Source organism: Polyodon spathula, chromosome 20 (genome assembly GCF_017654505.1).
Source record: "Polyodon spathula isolate WHYD16114869_AA chromosome 20, ASM1765450v1, whole genome shotgun sequence".
NCBI lineage: Eukaryota > Metazoa > Chordata > Actinopteri > Acipenseriformes > Polyodontidae > Polyodon > Polyodon spathula.
Window position 1 is genome coordinate 29,650,779 of NC_054553.1, and position 23,760 is coordinate 29,674,538.

The window sequence follows — 23,760 nt, forward strand, 5'->3', positions numbered from 1 at the left end:
AATACCCGTTCTATTCAGCCGACTTTCCCTTTAAACCCCCAAGCCAAGAGGAATCCCTCTTAATTAGATGCTTATTAAGTGTGACCGCCAGACAAATGTACACCATCCTTTGTGCAATCTGCCTAAATGCAATTTTGTCGTGACTGACAATGTTTCCATTCAATTGTCTCCGATTTGCAAAAACATTGAAACAATTAACTGCAGCTACAGAGGCGGAATGGGAAGTGCTATTCGTGGCTTTGCTCCCGCTGCAATTTATTATAAAATACAGTCGCTATGTTTGATTACTATTGAAACTGCCTGTTTGTGGGGAAGGGGGGCTTAAAACAATGAAGAGGAAAGGGGGTGGATAAAATGCAAGTTTAAAGTTTTAAGGTTTGCAGCTGTTGGGATCATTATTATGATTCCTAGAGTACAGATATGCGTGACGCCAGTTCAGTGTTCCCTTTTCTATTCTAAACGGTACACTGTGAAGAGCACAGTGTGAGAGCGTGTAACGAGCTGGGAGGGGTAAGGAAATGAAAACCTGGGAGGGCTTGTGTTTTAATCTTGGGTTCAGGTTCAAATGGCTATTTGAGTCGACTGTGGTGCGTCGGCTTTATTGTTGTTGTTGGGTTTTATACTGACGCACTACTTCCCTTTATACCCCTTATTCATGAGATTTAATACGAATTTCAACCAGTCCAGGAAATTAGTGAGCCTTTCATGTAAATGTCTGACTGTGCCTCCACCTTTCCGAATTGAATCCTTTGTCCTATGCTGTGTGAGTTGGATAGATTCAGTGCTGTGTGAGTTGGATAGATTCAGTGCTGTTTTGGATAGGCTCAGTGCTGTGTGTGTTGGATAGGCTCAGTGCTGTGTGTGTTGGATAGGCTCAGTGCTGTGTGTGTTGGATAGGCTCAGTGCTGTGTGTGTTGGATAGGCTCAGTGCTGTGTGTGTTGGATAGGCTCAGTGCTGTGTGTGTTGGATAGGCTCAGTGCTGTGTGTGTTGGATAGGCTCAGTGCTGTGTGTGTTGGATAGGCTCAGTGCTGTGTTGGATAGGCTCAGTGCTGTGTGTGTTGGATAGGCTCAGTGCTGTGTGTGTTGGATAGGCTCAGTGCTGTGTGTGTTGGATAGGCTCAGTGCTGTGTGTGTTGGATAGGCTCAGTGCTGTGTGTGTTGGATAGGCTCAGTGCTGTGTGAATCTCTCAGTACTGGCACCTCCCTGGCTCTGAGAAGCTGCTTGACGAGACGCTCGCGGACCCTTGCGGACCCACGGAGGCCTGCTTCCTTCCTGAGCCCAGGAATGTTTGTGTTATTTTGTCTTCTGACTCCTCTTCAGAGAGCGGGAATCTGCTCTGTTACCCTCCCAAATTTTCAGTCCCCCCTGTCGTTTCTGCTCTTTGTTTGTTAAAATGTTGTGTACTGGTGACCCTTTTGAGGACCCTAGCTTTAGACTATTGCTGCAGAGCTCTACAATTCCCATCAGGGATATAGCATCTTATAATGATCATGTCACCTGTATTTACCAGTTGATTCAGTACATCCTTTAGCAATTAAAAGTACAAATAAACCATAGAGTCCAGCTTCATGATGGTTTAAGGGTCAGTGAAAGAAGCACTGAGGTTAAGAGCAGGGTAACAGATAAGGGTCAGTGTCTCTTAATTGAATTGCAGTTTATTTATTGTAAAAATGAGAAGACAGACATGCAAAACTAATTGCACCCTGGGGACGTGCTAACCTGGCATCTAGACAGAGTGCCCTGGAGTTGGCCTGAGCCCATTGTTCTCTACACATAATGGACAGTGTTTTTCTACGGTCCCCTCGGAACACTCTCAGAATGTTCACTAGTGATTGAAAGTGTTCTGTAAAGCGTTAACCTCAGGTCCATTGTGTGGGAACAGTAACCCATTCACAACCATTCTAAAAAAGCATTTAGAATGTGGCTTTCAGGTCTCCAGGCAGCCAAATGACCTCATTTCCATTCAGATCAAACCTGTTGGTACAGTTCATTTAGTATTTTTTTGCTTGCATACGCTTTACCATGCATTCAGTTCTTTACTGCACATTACTGTGCTTTTACTAGGTTTTACCACAGCAAACATTTAGTTTGCAAGGAACAAATTCTCCAGTAGCCACTGAACTGTCTAACTCAGAAATGTGATCTTAGCCTGAATTCAAAATACAATCGTCTCAAAGCAATCACAAGAGATTTGTCTTAGATGCCGTTTGAAAAATGCTTGCTTTCCTCTTTCTCATGGAATGCATTGCATTGTACAACAGGGCGCAGCAAATCTCAGCACTTTCTCTTATCTTTCATTTAAAGAAAAAAAAAATGATGAAGCTGTCCCATGCCAGCAGCTGGGATAGCACTCCTAAGAAAACATGTCAGCCGGCTAGATCAAAGGAAACAAAACAGAGAACATAAGAACATAAGAACATAAGAAAGTTTACAAACGAGAGGAGGCCATTTGGCCCATCTTGCTCGTTTGGTTGTTAGTAGCTTATTGATCCCAAAATCTCATCAAGCAGCTTCTTGAAGGATCCCAGGGTGTCAGCTTCAACAACATTACTGGGGAGTTGATTCCAGACCCTCACAATTCTCTGTGTAAAAAAGTGCCTCCTATTTTCTATTCTGAATGCCCCTTTGTCTAATCTCCATTTGTGACCCCTGGTCCTTGTTTCTTTTTTCAGGCTGAAAAAGTCCCTTGGGTCGACACTGTCAATACCTTTGAGAATTTTGAATGCTTGAATTAGGTCGCCACATAGTAGAGGGAAGAATCTACTTGACATGACATCACTGTTATTTATTAGGTGACCCTCTGCAGCTGTATCAGACACACCTTCTTGTTTCCTTAAAAACTATCCAAATTCTTTAAATAATCTACCTTTAGGAAAAAATGACTCTATTATCAGTATCTCTGTCGCTCGCTTGCCAAAACCTTTTTGGCATAGGCAGGGGAGAGGAACCTATTAGAAGAATACCCTGTTATCTGTTTACTGTAAGCACTGTGCCTTACTCAGAGATGCTGACAGGGACACAGCTGTGATTCACAACAGTAATTGAAGCCTGGTGGAAACAATTGAGCGATGGGAACTGCTTCCAGTCGTGCAACTTCTTTAATATCTGATGATAAGCCACTTGATGAATTTTTGTATGTTGCTGGTAATACCATTGCTAAATCGTTGCTGGGAGCTGGACTCATTTGATGGACCGCTCAGAAGGGTGCTTACATTGCGGTAATGAGCCATTTGGAACTGATGGCGCTATGGCCCTTTGTGGGTCAGGTGGCGGTGTGATTTAATGCTGCTGTGGTCAAAAATTTAAGAATGTAACTGTTAGAAGTTGGTCCTGCAGTTGTTTGCATTATGCAATTATCTGAATTAAAATGCAATGTACAATGGACTTTGGGAACGTGCAGCTTTATGCAATTCAGCGAATTATGCATTTAGACAATATGCATTTAACCGCATCATATAGTCATAGAAAATGATGCACTAAAAAACGGGACAATGAAGCGATTTATGTAATTGTCCAGTATGTAAATAAGTGGAGTCCACACTGTATATTAAAAGCTGAAAGAAAGTAAACAAAGAAATCCTCTTAATTACAGTACTGTGTGGTACAAAGCATGGGAAAAGCACTAGTACTGTACAGCACATTAAACGTATTGCACAGAAAAAAAAATGCATCAAAACTGTGCTAATTTATCACAGTAAACCTTATATGGGTTGCTCTGAATTCACTTCGTAATTTATGGACTAAGCAAAGTTTCATGTTTCCTGGGAGATGATAGCTCTGCTGTAATGAAATTAACATCATTTACCTCGAACGAGGCTTGGAAAGATCCCTAAAGCAGATGCTGGTTGTTTATTCAGCCATAGCAAAATTTAATTAAAAGGCATAATTAGAAGGCAAACATGTTTATAAGAGACTGCTGCCCAACACTGACTGTTTACCAAAGATTGCATGTTTGGGGTAAGGCTGTTAAATTAAATTAGCAAAGTTGCTTTGAAATAAGACACTAGTTCTGGGTCCTATAGATTCCCTTAGTCAGTCCCTCAAGAAAAACAGTTCCCCTGTCCTTTGCAAATTATCTTTAATAGCAATGGCACAAAGGGGAAATGGTAGCACAGTGAAATGGGGCTTGGTGGAATGGTACCACAGTCATAACATTTTTATATACTAATGTATCAAAAACACATTGGTAAGCCATCACAGTTTCCATGCTACCGTATAAGAGCAGGTAGTGTGTTGCTGTCCCATGAGCACTGTGCAATATGTGCTCCAAATTGCGTGTGTTGCCATTGCTGGCAATGCCGTCGATCGCTAATCGTCCTGGCGGAGTTTCTTTAGCTGGTAATAAATATGGGATTATCCCATAGCCACCCGAGGGACAATAAAGCCTGTGAGATCCGTGAAGCTCATGCTAAACCAGATAGTTTTTTTAGTATCTCCCTTTCTTCTGCGCTCCTCATTTTAGGTGTGAGAAAAGCAGTATTGGAAAGGGCCGTTCTCTCTTAGTTCAGTAGCTAGGAGTGGAAAGCTGATGGCGATTCAGGCCGATTCCTTTCCCTGAAGCTTGCCATGGCTGACCCGCCTATATTTCCAGGCCTGGTTCTCTGCAATGCAGCCCCGCCATTCAGCTCCTGTTCCCAGGCTTCTCATAGTGCGGGAGGTCACAGCTGGAAATACAGAATAACATGACAATCCAGGATATGTGACACGCATTTTTCAGTGTTGAAATCATTTGATGACGGTCAGATCTTCTTTTTTCATTTCATTTTCTCTCTCTTGAAACACAATAAAATCATCTTTTGGTTTTATTTGATATATATTTAAATGATACTCTGATGAAACCTGTAGCCAGTAGACCCTGAAAGGTGTATTGTGATGATTTCAGGGAGCGCAGCTTCCAACGGTATTTCAAGTGTCAGGTGGGATCCAGGAAAGTCTAATTGACTCAATAGTGTTTGTTTCTCCCAAAGATAAAGCAATGTACATTAAATCCATACAGTGCTATACAATGCATACTATAATATATCCTTAACGGAAGCATTTCATCCAATGGGGTCATTTAAACTATTTGTTTTACAGTTTTAAATAGTCTGTATTTCCAGTTGAATTCTTATTATTTTTTGTAATTATTTTACAAATTTAAATCCTTATGAAAAAAACTACGATAACTGCCAATGTTAAATGCCAAAAACTATGAGGTACCTTTTATGGCAGTCTTTGTCTGTCTTGTAATCCTGTGCTTTTTAACATCTGCTATAAAGGAGCGACATACTTGAAATGTAAACCTAGGGTTCATCTTAGTCATGCCCATGCTTTCAAATTTGGAAATTAAACCAAATTAATAAATGATCGTTTGTTAGGACTGAGGAGGATTAGTATAAATAAGATGAAGACACTAACATCTGTATAAACAAGATGGTCATCCAGGAACAGGCCTGAGCCACCAAGAGCTTTTAAGAAATAGTAGACGTCAAATTAACATCGTCCCCATACTTCACTGTTGTGTTAACAATTATCGCAGAGGAAGTTTGGGATTCGGAGCAGATTTCCCAAAGCCTGGTCTGTAAACAGTGTGGAAGTCGGTTTTCCTGTGGGTGACAGAGAGACTGACATGAAACAGCATTTGTTCTGCACAGAAGTGACAACCTGGATTGTTCTGCTGTTTTCAAAGCGAGGCAGTCGGATTAGATTGCAGGCGATGAGAATTTTCAACACTAAAAAGGCTTGACCTTTAGCCCTAGTGTTTTGACATGGCTCGTTATCAATCAGCTGTCCCTACAAGTGCCTTGTGCTGCTGGGTTCAATCCCAAGCAATCACAAACTGTGCTATGCATTGAGAATCAAAACACTGTATGCAATATGGACCTGAGCAAACACTCTGCCCTTGAAATAAATCAATACAGTATAAAAGAATTTGAACCAGCCTCTGCTCTTTTTCCTAACGGTAATAACTGGTGCAGAACATATTAACCCATTAAGTATTCATTTGAGGACAGGCTACATTTCTAACCTTTATTTTTAATTTTCTCTTCAACGGTATCATAATTTAATCTAGTTTTGTGAACCGCACATGTTGATTCTGCAAATATAGCCCGTCACATGCTTTTATGAAACCTCAATATAAAACAAGAAAGCGAAGCTTAAAAATGATCCATTTCTTGGGGTTTGCCTCCTCACAATGATAATGAAGCTTAATTTTCTATGTGTTGAGCTTCATAGCCGGCGTGGCATTTCACCGCTCTGATTACGGAAAGCAGCAGTTTGCAGGCAAAGGAGAGGATTTACAAACTTTTCTTCAAAGAAATATTGATTTAGAATGTATCAAATTACATAAATACAGCATGTGATAACTTTGAAAAAAAATCTGAATTTGGTACTTAATGGGTTAATGCTACAAAAACTGAACCCATGTTTTTTGTGACTGGGGAGATGTCTTTTTAAGGTTATATTTAGCCATTTTAAAATGACCGTTCTACCTGGAACTTGATTGTCCAAGATAATCCATGAGTTCTATCATTTTAATATATTGAAACTGTTAGAGTGTATATATATAATAAAACCCATTTGGACTTTAGGGGAGAGTTACCTGATGAGCACTGTGAACACTAGCCTTTCAACCTGGTTATCACACCCCTACAATCATCTTCTGCACAAAGTTCAGCCATAAAACAAGGCCAGGAAATACGAGACTGGATTTAGGAGGACAAATGTGTCTTTCTGTTGCAATCATTTATATAAAAAAAAAATGTTTATGGTAAACTGCAGGGTTTAATAGTGGAAAACGTGCTTTGCTTTGATTGTGAAGGGACCGTGTTGCACATCATATCGTTTTGGAGGGGGCCTTAATCCTAACTTTCATGTTCTAACATTTTTCCATTTTACTCTTACTCATTTGAAACAAATTCATCCTGCCGTAGCACTATGCACTCCTTCCTGTGCACCATCTGTTAGGCTCCCACTTGACCCCAGATAAATCCTAGGCAGTGCTTGTGTGGCTAAGCAAGTGGGGCCCAATGGCCTGCGGTACAGGAAGTGGATTTATAGTGTAGTGGCAGGATAGTTTTACAGCCTTTATTATTAAACACAAAGGGCTGTAGCACATGCTGATGTCACTGTCATGCTAATGTTTGACTGGAGCCAGCGTCTTGTTGTATTCAATATTTAGACCCGAACGGCATACTCAATCATTCTTATTCTTCTTTCGTTGTCAATTTCCCTCTGGTCTAAACAAATGGATTTTGGACAAGCATGAATCCATACACTTACTCTTACCAAACTTGTATAGTCCTGCTTTAATTGCAATGACTTGCTTGTGTGCATCAGTAATATATTTCTTCTGAATTCATTTGAGGTAATGCTGTGGCCGCTGATGGTTCTATTAGAACTTTATCAGTTAAAATGCCTGTATTATGGTATTGTTTTCGCTTTCTGTGAGTGCAGTAAAAGGCTGGATTTAAACTGAAGTACTGGAGAGGGGAGATCACCAGATTTATCACCAGGATGACAGTCCTGGTTCACAATAAGGCAAAATAATCCACAGCTTTGACCAGAATGCAAATACCTTTCTTGGGGAAAATTGAGCATCCTATAACCGAAGACCAAAATAATAAAACTGGGTGTGCACAACTGAGTACAGAGCATCGAGGGATTATTAATATCTTAGCCAACAGCACACAAAAATGTGAGCCAGCAGTGTTTAAACTATTGACATAATTACAAAATACATACCAGAACACTGTTCCCTGAGGAGTGAGCTAGCCCATTAGCAGAATGAGTGTAGCGTATCAGCACTGTGTTGAAGTACAATCTTGTGCATCTACTGGTAATACAGCACTGGTATTGCAATTTTAGGCCTGTTAGCAAAATTTGAGGCATTTAATCTTAAAGGAATGTTAACCAAGCTTTTGAACTTTTGTTCTCTATCATATCACCAGCCTTTTTTTTTGTTTGTTTTATTATTGTTGTTTCATATCAAGATTTTTTTCAAGTGGATAAAAAAAAAATCTGATTATTTCCAGGCCTGGTAAACGCTAAACTATTAGAGTCAAACTTTCCAGACCTCTTATACATATTGATAAGAAAAATCTGGTGTCAATCTAATACAATTCAATACGATTCAATACATTTTCAGTATTGTTTCTGACCAGGATTTTTTCACAGACTTACAAAGCGATACCCTTGTCCAAAGGAGAAGATCCGGAGAGATAAGTGGCATTACAAACAGCCTCGGCAGTAAGATTTCTTCTCATGCTGATTTGCGTGTTGTTTTAGCCTTGTCCGCCCATGTGATTCCAGGGGCTATCGGACCGATCTGCACTGATAACTTCAAGCTTATTCATGTTCAGGAATGGGAGGGGCAGGGCCCTTGGCACACACCAGTATCCTGCTGCCTATTATTTCCTGCAGGAGCTGGCGCCCCACCAAAAAACCCCAACATGACAGGTGGATGGAGTTCGCAAGGAAATAATGATGGGCTGGTTTTCCAGGAAAAATACTGTGCGTTCACAGGCACACAAAAAAGAGTTTTAAGAAAAGTGAAAGCTTTACTCAGACAAGATATAGGCTCTATATGCTAATAACACATTTTACATATCAGATGCAACCATGACAGAGGTCTAAGTCAGGCAAGGCCAAAACTGACCCTTCCACTCCAGGTCTTTGTTCCAACCCAGTTCTTAATTGTTTAATTGAATCATTCAAAGCTCCATCCAGACCCTGAAGTAGTTCTCATTTTACCTGTTAAACCTGGAGTGGAATGGCCCTCCCAGAAGGGATTGGACAGCCCTGGTCTAAGCAGAAGGAGGAGATGTTCAGATGGCCTCCTAAGTGGAATTAATAACTGTTTAAAATGTTGAAGAAAAATAGGAACTGTAAAAAGAAATTAAAATTTAAGGGAACAATCACTAATGCTGTCAATATGCATTACACCTCACAGCTAGCGTGCATTAGATGGTACACTGTTATTATTATTATTATTATTTATTTCTTAGCAGATGCCCTTACCCAAGGTGACTTACAGTTGTATTCAAAAAATAGTCACCATGACCATTCATGTCTAAGGGGAGTCTATTGGGAACAAGGTAGAAGTTGGAGGGCAGTATAGCCTTTCCATTTAACCTCTTCCATTGCAAGACAATAGCAGCTGTACCACACATCTGGGCTATACCGTTCCCCTGGTATTGTGGTTCCATGCCAGTGTCAAGGCAGGGGATGATCTGGATGCTTATTTTTAATGGGATGGTTCAGGTTGGCCCCAACACTTTTGCATTTTTGCAATGATTTAATGATTTATTTTTATTTATTGTTTTAGTGTGTAGGTTTTAAAGTTCTATATGAATCAAGCTTGCCTGAGGCAGTGTATCTGGAGAATGTGTTACCAAGGAAAATGGCTTGCAGATATGTGAAGTAATTGGATTCTTAAGGATTGAAAAGGTCTCATTGGAAAGGCTGTCACATTGGCCTCAGGCGACAACAAAGAACAGCCAGAGGCTGATTCATTAGTGAGACCGCTCCAGAGCTCTGTCAATACTACAGTGTGACGTTTTTAAAAACATCCTTCTGTGCGTTTGTGTCTCCCTGGGGAGCACAGTAAATGGAACTGATGTGAAGGTCACAGTAATCTGGTCAATCACATTATCCACCTCTGCAGGTTTTCATTGCTTAACCTTTGTGTTACTTGTTTTATAAAATATTTAACTGCTTGCAGTATATGGCCAAGCTCACATCCTGCCCTGTGGATATGTAATAGAGATTTGAACGTGCAGCTTTCACAAGGATGCATACTGTAGTGCAGGGAGAAATCTTCAAATATTCAAATGCTGTTTGAAATGTAGGCCCTATTCGGTGCCAAAAATGCCCATGCTCCTATATTGGTGGTTGTATAAAAAAGATATGAAGCAAAGGAGACCAGGGCTGAAATTATGTCTGAAATAAATAACACGCCTACATTGCTGTACAGATAGAGAGTGTTAATGTCCTTCCGTGAAAAATCCTTCAGGCAAAACGATTCCCTTGGATAATTAGGGCAGGTTCTTTCTGAATACTGTCCTAGTATAGCTTCTGTTATATAGCACAGTTTATTTATGAAGATTTGCATGACTTAGTGTTTAAAGTTAAAGGGTGTCCATGCAGTCAGTGTCCTTTACCGCAGTTTTTTTTCTTGAAGATTCAGAGGGAGTCTGCTGTTGGCTCTTTTCCCAGTTCGTATTTGTGCTTACCCCCCTGTATATACCACAGGGCGGTCCTGCTTTACGGTTCAGGACTGGGATACTGCATCCTGAAACCACCTGTTTCATTATTTATCATGCCACCGTCTTCATTTCTTCTTAATTGTGGCCCCTGGCGACGCATTATTTGGAAAGGGGATAGCCTTGTGTTTTTACAGCTCCTTGCGAAGTGATTGACATTGGATCCCAGAGTCGGGTGTCAGAGTGACACAGTACTTTCTCCCTATAGCAGGCTCGCCTCGGCCAGCGATAAAGTTAGCCCTCAAAAAGCGACAAAGTGTGTAGTCGGTGTCACTCTGACGCAAGCAAATCATTTATTGTCGTGTCTGGTGTCACAGGGAAGCATAGCAATGCAAATGCTGCCTATAAATATAACTGCTAGTTACACTTGCACAGACCGAGCTTGATATTTAAAACCAAACTGAACCAAACTGGTCCGTTAAGGGTCTCTTATTCTCTCCTCCCTTTTTATATGATTTGCAAAACTTGCTTTGCAAGCAGAACTCAACAGGCATGGTAGGTAATGATTACTGTTCAGTGTGTTATTGGATTCAACGGGACACCTTGCAAAACAGTGCTCAGTAAAATCTCAGCTTGCAAACCATGCTAACTGACAGATTTCCCCATTGTTTGTCTTTGGGGAATCGAACAAGATTTCATAATAGTGGAACACCTGGTTATATTTTGTATCTCATGGCTTCTATTTTAATAATCTAAACAGTAGCTGATCTTGATACTGCTGGCGTTTAACTACAAATAGTAATCCTGCTGTTGATTTATTGACCCTCTTACTTGCATCACAGTGCAATAAAAAAACACACAAGGAAAGAGGTCTGTCTTGGAGCAGCTCCACTGATTAAAGGGAATGAACATCAGGAGAGATACAAGTACAATAGAAAAGATACATATGTAACCATTTATTTGTAGTTTAATTTATGCAACATGATTCAGACACAACATAACGTTACAATTAATATACAATTAAGATCAATTAGTGGGGATGTGTGACATTTACTGTTTCTACTTGAAATTTAAAAAGACAGAACAAAATAAGATATTTAATTCAAGTGAACGAAAGCTAATGATTGGCCTTCTATCAGTTTCCTCCACTTTTGCTTTCTCAGAATACCTCTAGCTTTTTTTTAATTAGAATTATTCAGATGTTTACTTAATTCTTTAAATCAGCAAAGAAGTTTGGAATTTCTGGTCTACCTCGGTCTCTCTTTTGTGTTAGTGCTGCATTACTGAGATGTAGCTGTGCTGGCCCTGTGGGCACAAAATGAACAAACTCATTACTGAGATGTAGCTGTGCTGGCCCTGTGGGCACAAAATGAACAAACTCAATTACTACTATCACTGCTATTCACTGTATTTCTGAGGCATCAAAAATACATTTTGAACCTACCTAATAGAAGAGGTTTGGAAGGGACCTAAAATCATTTCTAATGCAGGCTGACCCAGGTACGGACACGTGTTCAGGCAGGATCCTTTTTATTTATTTATTTGAGCTGTCAGATTTGAAGAATGATGTTAGGTAGCAGCTTGGTGATGGCAGAGGGGCGTAGGCAGTGACTGGCTGACCAGTGGCAAAGGAGCACCCCTTCTCTAAAGCTCTAGCAGCGCTTGAATTATTCAGATTATTTCAGAGGAAATTAAACACTTAAAAGTTAAATACAAAAGGCATCAAAAGTGCTAAATTGGAATCCTTTAAAGTTATCCATAATCCATAATCTGATCTACATTCTCTGATCTTGGCTGAAGTGATTAATGATACATGCATGATAAAGTTTGCTCCCTATATCTAGCAAAGTAAAATATATTTCAGTACCACATTTCAGTTATTCATGAGAATATGCAAACAATGCTACAAGTGAGTAAAAACGAGCAGTCACGACTTCGAGGAGAACCACAGCCCCACAGGTATAGTGAGCCCAGCGTTCCAGCGATCCAGAATCTGCAGTCATCACTCCAGACCAGTACATCCAGCAAGTGCAGCAATAAATGAATGGAAAACAACGTCCTACGCTCCAGTCCATGTCCATGCTTCTTCATTCTGTTACATTCTCATACATTTATGTTGGCCGCTTTCCAAGCCATCCAGATGTTGGCAATTTATTTCAGAATAAAAAAATTAAATAAAATAAAAAAACTCATAAAAACACAATAAAATGAAGGTCCTCTGTGGGGCTGAAAGCTTTTCGATACAGTTTGGAAGAGCTGAAGATATTTCTGCAAACCCCATACCGGCTTTTGTGGGAAAGGATGAACAAGCCAACTGTACTTCCAAGCATCTTTAACAGCGGGGCAGCTGGAATCATGCTGTGCATCTCCTGACTGACCTCACAAACTCAATAGTGGTCTTCAGTCCTCCCCATTCCCTCCTCCCTCAATCGGTTCCCTGCTACGTACCACTGATTTTAAGCAAAGCTGCTTCTCTGGCTTGCCATTAAAGCTGTCTGGCTCTCTCTTCTCTGGTCGCTCTTTCTCGTCTGCCTGATCTTCCAGCACAAAGTGCTGGAGGCCAGCAGGAAGAGTCCAGTGGACAGGAGGACAAGCCCGATGACTGAGATGATAGATCCGTGTGAATTGAAGCTGTAGGCCACAGCAGTGACCACGATTCCGGTTATGAGGATGACCACCCCAAAGGGCACAGTGCACCGATAGCAGGAGAGCTCGGTGCCACCAGTGGCAGCGGTCAGCTGGACTTCGTTGACCAGGGGGACACTGGTGACCATGCAGTCGTTGTTATTAGTCTTTTCCATTCCTAGACTTTCTGGACCCTTTTGAATTCTCATGATGTCTTTAGAGTCTTCTGGCATGGCTACACTCAGAGCTCTGCGCCTTGACTATAGATCTGAGGGGCGGGTCTCTACTTGCAGTGGTCCAGGTCTCTCTTCTGAGCATGTTCAGAGCTGTACAAAAACAAAACTCATTATTTTCAGCTGGCCAGCCAGGGGGGTTATTAACACATTGCCAATTGATTAGCTGTCTGCAAATATCTCAGTGTGCTACACTATCTGGGGAGGGGTAATACACTCCCTGAAAGAATTTAAATTATGTAGTATTATGCTTTCATATATATATATACACCTTTAAATTTTTACTCATATCGTATCAACAAAAAGTTACGTGAAGGTTTTGTCTCGTCTTAATAATGTAGTTTCATCAAAATAATTTCTTATCAAAATATGGTGCAAAACAAAATAAAACACACACACACACACACACACACACACACACACACACACACACACACACACACACATATATATATATATATATATATATATATATATATATATATATATATATATATATATATATATATATATATGCAATCAAGCCTAGTGCTTTATTAAGACACATCCTTAATCACTAAATACTTAATCCTTGTATGACATTTTTTATACTTAAACCTTGTATCTGAAGGAGGACTGAACAGGACTTGTGGAATCTTGAACGTGCACAATGTTCCTGTGTGTGCATTGCAGAAATGCATTCTACAGGATTGTCACTTAGTCAACCGATATCTACTGTACATAACCTACGTGGATAAACGACTTTGCTTTTCACTGCCATATTTAGGTATTTATTTATATTTATATTTGTAAAAAAACGTTAGAATGTTAATTAATAAAAGTCATTGATAAGTAACCATTTACATATATATATATATATATATATATATATATATATATATATATATATATATATATATATATATATATGTGTGTGTGTGTGTGTGTGTGTGTGTGTGTGTGTGTGTGTGTGTGTTTTGGCAATCTGAAAAAAAAAAAAAAACAGACGCTAATTTCATTTCATTCATAACACGCTTAATAGCATGGAACGGTGTCTTTTAGTATATACCATTTAAAATAATCGATTATGTGAAAATGATGACGCCCTATAATTAATTCCAACCACAATTTAGCCTTAAATAGTACAAGCCCGTGTAAACACATTTTAGTCGAGTTGTGGGCAATGGTAAGTTTAACACGATGAATTCCTTCACAGTAGTGTTACACAGATACACCATCTCCTTGCTTTTATACAGTGTTTGCGTTATTATAAAAATATATAGACATGTTAAAAAGACCACTTATAATAGCCTATAGTTATATGATATGTATGTCCTTGGCATAAACCTTTACATACAGCCCTCCACTCCATTCATCAGCAAGACGTGTCCTGGCTGTGGATCTGCGCCGCAGCTTTTACTTCATACCAATAAATCGAAAGTAACGTACCTTTTGCATTCGCTCTCCATTTCTGCATTAACTTGAAGTTGAAAAGATGTAGAAATAATCCCTAATGCATTTTCCCTTTACTGTCCTCTGAAGAAAAACATATATATCTTATTTACTCAAGTACCACTGTAATACATTTCATATCCACGAAAATAAAAAAATAAATAAATAAATAAATAAAAAAAATGCCTTCCGTGTTCTGCCAAAGAAAACAAGCTGGTTAAAAAAAAAAATCATTAATTTAGAATTGAAGAGCAATTACCAACGGGAACAGATGGGACGTGGAAACAGGTATCCCTCCTCTCTCTGCCTGCCCGCCCGTCTGTATTGCCACCTCCTCCAATGTGTCTGTGCTGAGAACCGGTATGAGAATTTGACTTTCATTCAGCGAGGTCTTGGTATGGGAATTTGACCCATTCAGTCTCCATGTGGACCCCCTCGTGTGTAGAGTGAATGAACACAGCTAAGATAAGAAGGGACGTCTGAACTGTGCTACTGCTTAAGAGGGGAGTTTCAAAGTCGCCAACATCTCTTTGTATTTATTTATTTTTTTAATAACGACTGAAACAAAAGCCTTCAGTTTAACCCTTCCAATGCCTAATTGAAAACCACTTCAGTACATGGATGTCGATCAGTTCATTCTTGAATAAAATTAAGAGTATGTCTGCCCATGTCAAAATACATGTTAAAACACTACACACAATAAAACTAGATATGAGACGTGCAACTCATATTTCTTATAGATGATGCAGTAACTGTTGGACAAAAAGTTGAAGCGTCTGCCCCCATTATATATATATATATATATATATATATATATATATATATATATATATATATATATATAATGATATGCGTGAGCACCGTGAAAAATTAAACAAATTGTTTGGTTTAACTATATAAAAGATGCGACTCATAAGCCCCGTTCTAACATGTAAAGATCAAACCTGTCTCATTTACAGGTCCTCCAGCACTGTGAAAATTTAAATCTCGTGAGTGGCTGTATATGATTAACAGGCTGCGGCTGTCTTTGCAGTCAGAGCATTGTGTTGATTCCTACACTCTAAACTACACAAGGGCTCTTTCAGTTCCTGCAGAACCTAAAGGAATATGGACCCAGCTTAATATAATATTATTATTATTATTATTATTATTATTATTATTATTATTATTATTATTGATTAAAAAAGATTATAAGAAGTGGAAAAGAAGTTTTTTCTTCACCTAATAATAATAATAATAATAATAATATCCTTGCGGTTGCTATTGATATTTGTATTATTATTAGTGTTATTTGTTATTGTTATGTAACCAGGCACTCGGTGTGCAAAAGGAAAATCACGGCGGTCTTCAGTCTGGTAACTGGGTTATGTACAGCCGCAGCAGCGCACATACTCTCGTCAGCTGTCCGGCAATCCCTACCAGCAGGTGTCTGTAAGCCTGCCTCACATACTGTACGCAGCGGCCAATCCCTCAGTGGCACCCCTCACATGATACACTTCCACTCAAACATGGCGCTGGACTTTGAAGAGGAAGAGTTTCGGGAAGCCTACAGAGAGATAGATGAACCCCGACTGGAGGGAGGGTGGGAGCTTTTCACTGACAGCTCAGGCATTCAGATCTACCGGCTGTACGACAAGGTAACATTAACACCCAGTGTGCGCATACAAGCGCTGGCATTATCACAAACACAGCAGCTGACATACACCGGAGACGCTGGTTTCAGTATCGGAGGTGCCCTTGTACTAATGCAAAAAAAAAAAAAAAAAAAAGTGTCAATGGTTTTAATATAAATACCATAGAAGCTTAACATTTCAAACAGTATCGTTAAAAAGGGTTCAATGGTGAAATACAAACACTGGGCCCTATTCATTATTGCATTTTCTCAGATAACGCTAGCGTCACAATACGCATTAGAAAATTAACGACCGAAAACGATTCATTGTTTGCTCATTTTGAACTTGTTTGTGTGCTAACGTGGATCGTTAATTACCGCAAATTACAACGCATTCTTTACGAGTACTTATTAAACATAATTGACACGTCCACAGCCGACAGTTGCTGAGCGATTCATTAATTAAAATTGCACTAACTAATGTTATATGATCGATACATAACTTCTATGAAATCCACCACATATTTGCCGCTACAGGTCTTTTTCCGAGCATCAGTTTGTTTCAGAGGGACAGTACATAGCCTTTATTATGACTGGTCACGGCCAGCGAAGAAAACGACACTTCCGAGACAGATTGTATTATATGAGACTTGCAGATGAAGAAATGAAAAAGAGGTTCCGCTTGAGCCAAGGCAAAATATTGGCATTGTACAGGGATCTTGAGCCAGCTATTCACTGCTCTTTAAAAGCCACCAGGACACAGTGACTGAGGCAGAAACTGATATACAAAGGGAATGTAAACAAGAAGGATACTTTAGTTAAGATAACGCTGGCGTTTCTCACGCCATACCAAGTGTTTGTTTAAAGACAGACGCAGCAGTAAGAAAATTGATGTTTTTGTTGCTGTTGCTTTCAGCATTATTGTGCCGTTCAAAACAAGGTACCTCATGTGAAAAACCGTGCGTATTCTGTATTATATAAAAGATGCATCTCCCTGTTGCAAGCCCGTTCCGGTCACGATGGACAAAAAGAAAAGAAGGTTTTGTGTTACAAGATTTCTCAATAGTCTGCCTGTTTGCTGTTCAGTATCATTTCAGTTTTATTTACTTTCTCAAGTTGCACTTTGGTCTAAAGACTATAATACATGTGGCTCAGTGTGTCTTACAGAAAGAAATAACGGTCCTCCAGGCTTGCGAGTCTGCAGGATTATTTCTTATAGCAGTGATTCTGCAGTTCTCTGCGCTGTAAACACAGAGGACAAAGAGTCAGCTTCATGCAAGTTGTGCTTTCATAATTACACCTCTCGCTAAACATCCTGCCTTTGTTTTCACAGAGAACAGGACTCTACAAATACAAAATCATTGGTGGTCTTGCCTCCTGTACCCCAGAGCTCTGTGCAGATGTATATATGGATTTAAAATATCGCAAAGAATGGGATGGGTATGTCAAAGGTTGGTATTTTAACAGCTGTTCATATTTTTGGAAGTGTTTCTAAATTTGGAATCAGCAATTATTTTTTCTTATTTTCTCCCCAATTTGAAATGTATTTTTATTTCAACCCGGCTCACCCTCGCGTGAATTCTTTTTTTTTTTTTTTTTTTGTGTCTGTGTGTGATAATATAAATTATCCAGTGACATCACTAAACAGTAAGCCTTTTGACGATTTCATTCTTTGCAGTCTGCAGTGTTTTTTTTGCTTGTGTTCACTGGACAGTGTGTTTCCTTTCATGTGGTCTCGTCTGCAGTATTCACAGGGAACTCAGTCAGCATTCTTATACCTTGGCTTCAGCACAGCCTTGGATTCTGCACTCCTCCTTTCGGAATGCGACTGTGTCACATGATCACATCTCATTGTCTTACTGTTTCTCTTGCCTCACCTTGATGTGCTTGTCATCGCTGGCAGGCTTCAAAGCATCACACAGGTAACACAAAGTGGGTGTGAATCGCTATCTGTGTTGTGTTATGTGGAAGCGTCTTCCGTGTGTATCAGTCATACGAAAAGGTATAAACCATGAAACAAAATCCTTCTTTCTGCAGAAGAAGGGTTAAATGCCCTCTGAAGAGCACCAATAAAATGTACCTGTTTGTTTTCTCTTGTGTAGCATCGTCACTGTTTTGTAGTCTTGTTACCCTTATAAAAGTGTACCATAGTAAAAGCATAGCAAAGTGCAATAAACCATATTGGAAGCGTAAACTTGTAGTCTCTCCCTCTGTAACATCTGCCGTTCATTACCCTTTCCCCTCCTGTTTTGGACCGAGCTGGACTAGATTCGTGGGAGGAGTTTATTTATATGGCAAAAACCAAAATATCTGGGTAGTATACTCGCTGTGCGATGCAACATTTTAATAATCAGAGCTCATTCTTCAGCACGAATAATGAATGAAGTCAGAAGTTAAATCATCTAAAAAATAAAAAGAAAACATCTTACAGTAGTTCATCTTTTATAGCATATGAAGTTGTTCATTTAGATTATGTATTAAACAGCACTTGGATTTCTAATTTTTTTTCTTATGTTTTTTTTTTTCTTTTCTAGAGCTGTCTGAAAAGGTTTATGATGGGAAGCTAGTGATTTACTGGGAGGTGAAGTACCCCTTTCCCATGTCAAACAGAGATGTATCCTTGGAAATGTAACAAGCAGTGTTGTGTGATGCGCTGCCATCACAGATTCTGTGCCGTCGATGAGATGCGGTCAGGAGCTCAACCCACGAATACAGAAGAGACCGGCTCATTTGAATCTTGGTTAAGATGCTTGCTTGTGATTTGCATGGCCGCAAGTTCACGACCAGCCTTCGCCCTGTTAAATGTGCATTAGGTATTTCTTCAATTATTAGCACTGAACCCCTGCTATAAATATCTAACAATAAAGAGTGTGGTGAAGCACAGTGAAAGAAGTCTAATCAAGAAGATCATAAATGCATTGTATAAACCCTGATGTGAATAGTGAGCAGGTGAGAAGCTCTGTGTGTCAACTCTGCTCCCCCAGTGGAAAACAACAGTTCAATGGAAGCTATGCATTGTGTTGACATGCTAATGCATTGTACAAAGCATGAGAACAGCATTACCATACCATTGGACTGTGGGTGTAATTCCAATAGTGTGGTACCAGTAACCAGGGTTCCTATCAATCCCAGTTCCTTTATTAAAGCAATTTCTTTGGTATTTTAGAGGGACAGTCATTGGTGGGATTGTTCAACTGCTTTCATTTGAAGCTAGTTTATTTGAATAGACAGCGACTTCAATTGAAGTAATTTGTTGCCACTGTGAGAAGCTCGTTTTTAACAGAATAGTTTGAATTGATTCAAAGGGACTCGGAATTGAAAAACAGGAATTGATCCCGACCCTTGCGGTAATCAAAGGCAGTGAGAAACCTTGTGCTGCTTCTTTAACACGCGGAACAAGTACATATACGTGCGTGAACGCCGGGATATGGAGGTGGACGGGCGGAAAATCTGGGTTATTCTGGCCAAGAGCACTTCTGTCTCCCAGTGTCCTGAGAAGTCTGGAGTCATTCGGGTGTGTGACTATAAGCAGAGCCTGGCAATTGAGAGCGATGGCAGATCTGGAATTAAAGGTAAGGGGGGGGGGGGGGGTATTTTTATGCAGTGTTGTTATCATTTACCCATAGTTATCCAACTTCTGGTTATTTGATATACACCGTCAGTCACAGCTGTTTGGTATTTCATTGATTATAACCTGATCGTCTGTCTCTGCCAGGCCTTGTTTGAGTTCCTTTTTTAAGCAGTAATATTACTTGAAACAGTGGAAGACAACTGAGATTGCTAGAGTGTGGAGCACCTCAAGTCAAACCATTTTGCGTTTTATAACAGCATCACCACTCTAGCGTCTCAGCACTGCTGCTTCCAAGACAAGCTCCAGTTTATAACAGCATCACCGCTCTGTAGCGTCTCTTCTTCTCTTTCAGCCCCATCATGTAGGTTTTAATGCTTGTTTACTGGCTTCTGTTCTAGTTTTCATGAACTACTTTGATAACCCGGGTGGATCGATTCCCTCATGGCTTATAAACTGGGCTGCCAAGGTGAGTCAGTGGGTTCTCAATTCTCAAAGCTGTTTTACTCCAAATCCTCTTTCGCACATATTTGATTTTTTCAGAAAGGAGAAACACACCCTTTTAAAGTTACCAACCAGATGTAAACCATTAAGGCTTTTAATTTAGGAACTTGGAAGTAGTCTTAAATTAGGGTTAGGGTTAGGTTATCCGCTTCAGAATCGTAATGGAGTTTTTACTTTCTATTGTATTTTCAGAGCAAGCATGCTGCATACAGGGAAACACCAGAGAGACATTCAGGGCTGACGTAATGTCGCTCAGCTCAGTGTATACCCAGTATGTGTTTATCTAGCCAGAGCCAGACCCTTGAGGGCTGTTGTGTTTCTTTGGCAAGGTTAAGCAATGTCCTAATTTAATTCAAATTCAAAAAGTATGGGGATCGGCACAGTACAATGCATTTTGACATCTGTGAAATTTCAGCACAGCTTAGCTCTTCACTTATTTATTATTTTTTACTTTGCTGTTGAGTTTGACTAAACAGCTCCCAAAGATCAGTGGCTTAATGTGCAATATTCTCATGGATAAAGGGAATCTGGGAGCATTAGGTCAGGAATCCTGTACCAGTATGGCAATACAGTGTACAACCTGTTTTCATAAGACATTTGTTACCCTTATACAAATGTACAATGATGAATGTTCCCTTTATTACATGTACTGTTCCATGATTTTCTTCATGCTTTGCCATGCTTCTGTGTGCTGTACCATGTTGTTGTTTGCATTTAAACATGCTAACACAGTACAGTTTCACAAGGGGACTACCCTTGTGTTGAACTACTCTTTTCTCTATTGCTTTGCCGCAATATTCTGCAGTCTTTTTAACAATGCAAACAGAACTCCTGTGCATCTCAGCTGTAGCCTGTCTTCCTGTGGCAGAGGCTGCTTTGAATCCAGATGTTTCTCACATTGTCTTCGGTGTGATCTCCAGTCCACCCAGAGGGATATTTTATCGAGTCCCATGGAAGCTTCCTGAAGTGATTACACTGTCTGTTTCTTCCGCAGAGCGGAGTGCCTTCATTCATCACAGACCTACAGAAAGCCTGCAACAACTATGCCAGCTACTGCAAGCAAGTGAAGACATGACTTCAAAGTGGCAGGAGCTGGAAAGGATTTCCTTTAGACAAACAACCTGTGTGAAAATTGTTTCATTGCTTTATAGTTCAGAGAGGGATGGAAATAATTAAGTCTAAAACCAGCAACAAACAACTTGCATTTTATAACGCTGCAATTTATTTGTTCTTCTCCGAAAATAACTTGAACTAACTAAAACACTTGCTTTGAAATAGATTCCTCTGCCTGTTTTCTTCCATTCCTTATCTTTCTGTGGCATCTTTTGTAATGCAAGACCCGGATTAACCCTTTCAGTCCTGAATTATTTTTGTTGAATTGAACATAGAACAGGACAAAACTTACATAGTTTTTTTTTTTTTTACCTGTATTTTGGTAAGTGGGACTGTCATTTGCCTTTTTATCACTGATGCAGAACCCATGGTAACTTCTCAAGGTTTCTGTCCTCACAAGCTGTGGTATTCTTTGAAACAGTTTGTCTTGTCATTACAATAGAGGGATATTTTACATGGGTCGCACTTTCAGTGTAAAAATCATATGCAAAGTGGTCTTGACTCAAGCTATCAGTGCCTTGAGGTTCCACTGTGATTTCCGATAGCATATGTTAATATAGGGACTGAAAGGGTTAATGCAGCGATATACCACAGCTTCTGTGTGGATTAATATAAACTCTGAGCAGTTTGGTATGGGTATGAAAGATCAGTTATCTTAACTAATAATTTAAGGCTGTATTGTTTTCACGGTTATCATGAATTTCACGATTTCCATAAAATTTTGCCATTGCCTTGTATCATGTAGTTCCACGTGAAATTTACCATTTCGAAAAGAATAGTGCAAATTTATCGTCAGAATAAAATACAGCTCTACTACTAATGCATTCCTTTCATTTCGATTCACTTTGCATATGATTTTTACATCCTGGTGAAGCATACAGTCATTAAGATAACTGAGATATTCTCTACCTTGACCAAGTTTCTCTTTGACGTCACACTGGCATGGCTTCAGTTAAATGAGTGCTAATCATGCCTTGGTTTTATTTCTTTATTAACGTCATCATTGTCCACTTGGTGCTGAAGATCCTTTAGTTCTTTGCCCAGGCTCGCTCCATTAAGCCAGTATTGCCTTTGGGATTCAGAATTCCATGTAGAATCCCCTTGTTATTAACGTCAGCACACAACAGCTTTACGTCTTCAGGGACGGGCGAGGAAACTTTCCAAAGGCATTCTGATTATTAACAAAAGAGCGAAAAGTCACTCATGCGTTCTGACTGTTTGCTGCTTGTCACAGTATGTTGCATGCGTATGGGGGCTCAATCCGTCATGGCCCGTTTGCTTTCTATGATAATTCTGACTAGTTGCTCGCACATAGCTTTTATTGTATAGTGGATCACATGATAATCACGTGATCACACACATTTTCATGCATTGCAGATATCTTTGACCAGGCAGTGTAGTTTTCACTTGGCCAGGCTCGTTTGGGTGAGCAGTTATAGAGCTCTCTTGGAGGGGTGAGAATCTGTAACGCCAGTGAAACACACACCACTGCAGTGTATGAGAATCCAGATTGGAGAGTGGAGACAGAGCAAACTGCAGCAAACGCTTAGTACACAAGGTGTATTGTTATTTGAAAGTAAAATGTGTTGTATTGAAGCGGAGAGCCAGCTGGTGCTTCTGCCCTTATTAAATCTGCTGTTTCTGATGAAACTTTGTAATTTTCTCCCCCACAGAGCCTGGCTGGGTTTGGGGGAATATGAACGACTTTAATAATAATAATAATAATAATAATAATAATAATATCAGCAGCCGACAGCAAGCCTTTCTTAAAAGCAGAGGCATTAGGAGAGCAATCCTGGTGAGAGTGACTCTCACTGCCTAAATGAAAAATGTTGCTCAAGTTGATAAAAAGGATAACAAGAAACATAATGAAATGTCAGAGCTGGTGTCGTCCGCTCATGGGCTGTGTTTCTACGGGGGTCTCGGAAGTACGAATCTGTTTTTGTGAACCAAGGTTTAAAGACATTGTCTGGAAAATCTTCGTCATAAACATATAATTGAAGTTTTTGGAAAATGATACATTTTTATAAAGGATAGCACTGCCTTGGTGTCTGGTAAAGTACTGAAAGATTTCTGGGATTATTTTACATTTTCCATATGCTTATTACATGACGTCAATATTGTTTCACCAAGTATTAATATATATATATAGAGAGAGAGAGAGACTACCTTTACAAATGATTTTTTCAGAGTCACATTTGACCTATTTCGCTGTGGCATTTCAAAATTGCCCTGCCGTGTTTGTGAATGTGCTCCCCTCAGTTCAAATAACACTTTCCACTCTAGGATTTCTATGTCACTGATTTCCGCAAGTCCCTTCAGCAGAACACCTGTTCCTGAATCCAGACTGCAATGCACAGCTCACTGCCAGTGCTGTAGCTTACAGTGTACTGACAGATCAGTTCCTGGGCTATATGGAAAGAAGCCTATTATTCTATTGTTACAACAGAACAATTTTTTTCCTGAAAACTGGCCAATTCAGTCTCT

At 39.7% G+C, this 23,760-nt stretch overlaps 2 protein-coding genes across 3 annotated transcripts; one reads left to right on the forward strand and one right to left on the reverse strand.

Annotated features, from left to right (window-relative positions):
* Positions 1-11,130: 11,130 nt before the first annotated feature.
* On the reverse strand, positions 11,131-15,210 carry LOC121295231 (transmembrane protein 100-like). Of its 2 annotated transcripts, XM_041219660.1 has the most exons (3): positions 14,736-15,210; positions 14,474-14,560; positions 11,131-13,138 (listed from the first exon to the last, which is right to left on the reverse strand). In XM_041219660.1, the coding sequence occupies exon 3, from the start codon at positions 13,043-13,045 to the stop codon at positions 12,644-12,646; it is 402 nt and encodes a 133-aa protein (XP_041075594.1). In that variant the 5' UTR covers positions 13,046-13,138; positions 14,474-14,560; positions 14,736-15,210; the 3' UTR covers positions 11,131-12,643. The 2 variants fall into 2 exon arrangements, with proteins under 2 accessions (XP_041075594.1, XP_041075595.1); XM_041219661.1 differs by lacking the exon at positions 14,474-14,560.
* A 668-nt stretch (positions 15,211-15,878) lies between these two features.
* Positions 15,879-22,923, forward strand: LOC121295748 (phosphatidylcholine transfer protein). Its single transcript, XM_041220753.1, has 6 exons — positions 15,879-16,113; positions 17,422-17,539; positions 18,623-18,702; positions 19,489-19,660; positions 20,058-20,125; positions 21,155-22,923. Exons 1-6 carry the CDS (start codon positions 15,964-15,966, stop codon positions 21,233-21,235), a joined length of 669 nt encoding a protein of 222 aa, XP_041076687.1. The 5' UTR covers positions 15,879-15,963; the 3' UTR covers positions 21,236-22,923.
* The last annotated feature ends 837 nt before the right edge of the window (positions 22,924-23,760 follow it).

Excerpts from the sequence above, each read along its gene's own strand:
- LOC121295748 (XM_041220753.1), top strand. The coding sequence starts at position 15,964 with ATGATACACTTCCACTCAAACATGGCGCTGGACTTTGAAGAGGAAGAG. Across the intron at positions 18,703-19,488 it reads TTCCCATGTCAAACAGAGAT|TACATATACGTGCGTGAACG; the intron begins GTATCCTTGGAA and ends ACGCGGAACAAG. Across the intron at positions 20,126-21,154 it reads TTATAAACTGGGCTGCCAAG|AGCGGAGTGCCTTCATTCAT; the intron begins GTGAGTCAGTGG and ends TTTCTTCCGCAG.
- LOC121295231 (XM_041219661.1), bottom strand. The coding sequence starts at position 13,045 with ATGCCAGAAGACTCTAAAGACATCATGAGAATTCAAAAGGGTCCAGAA.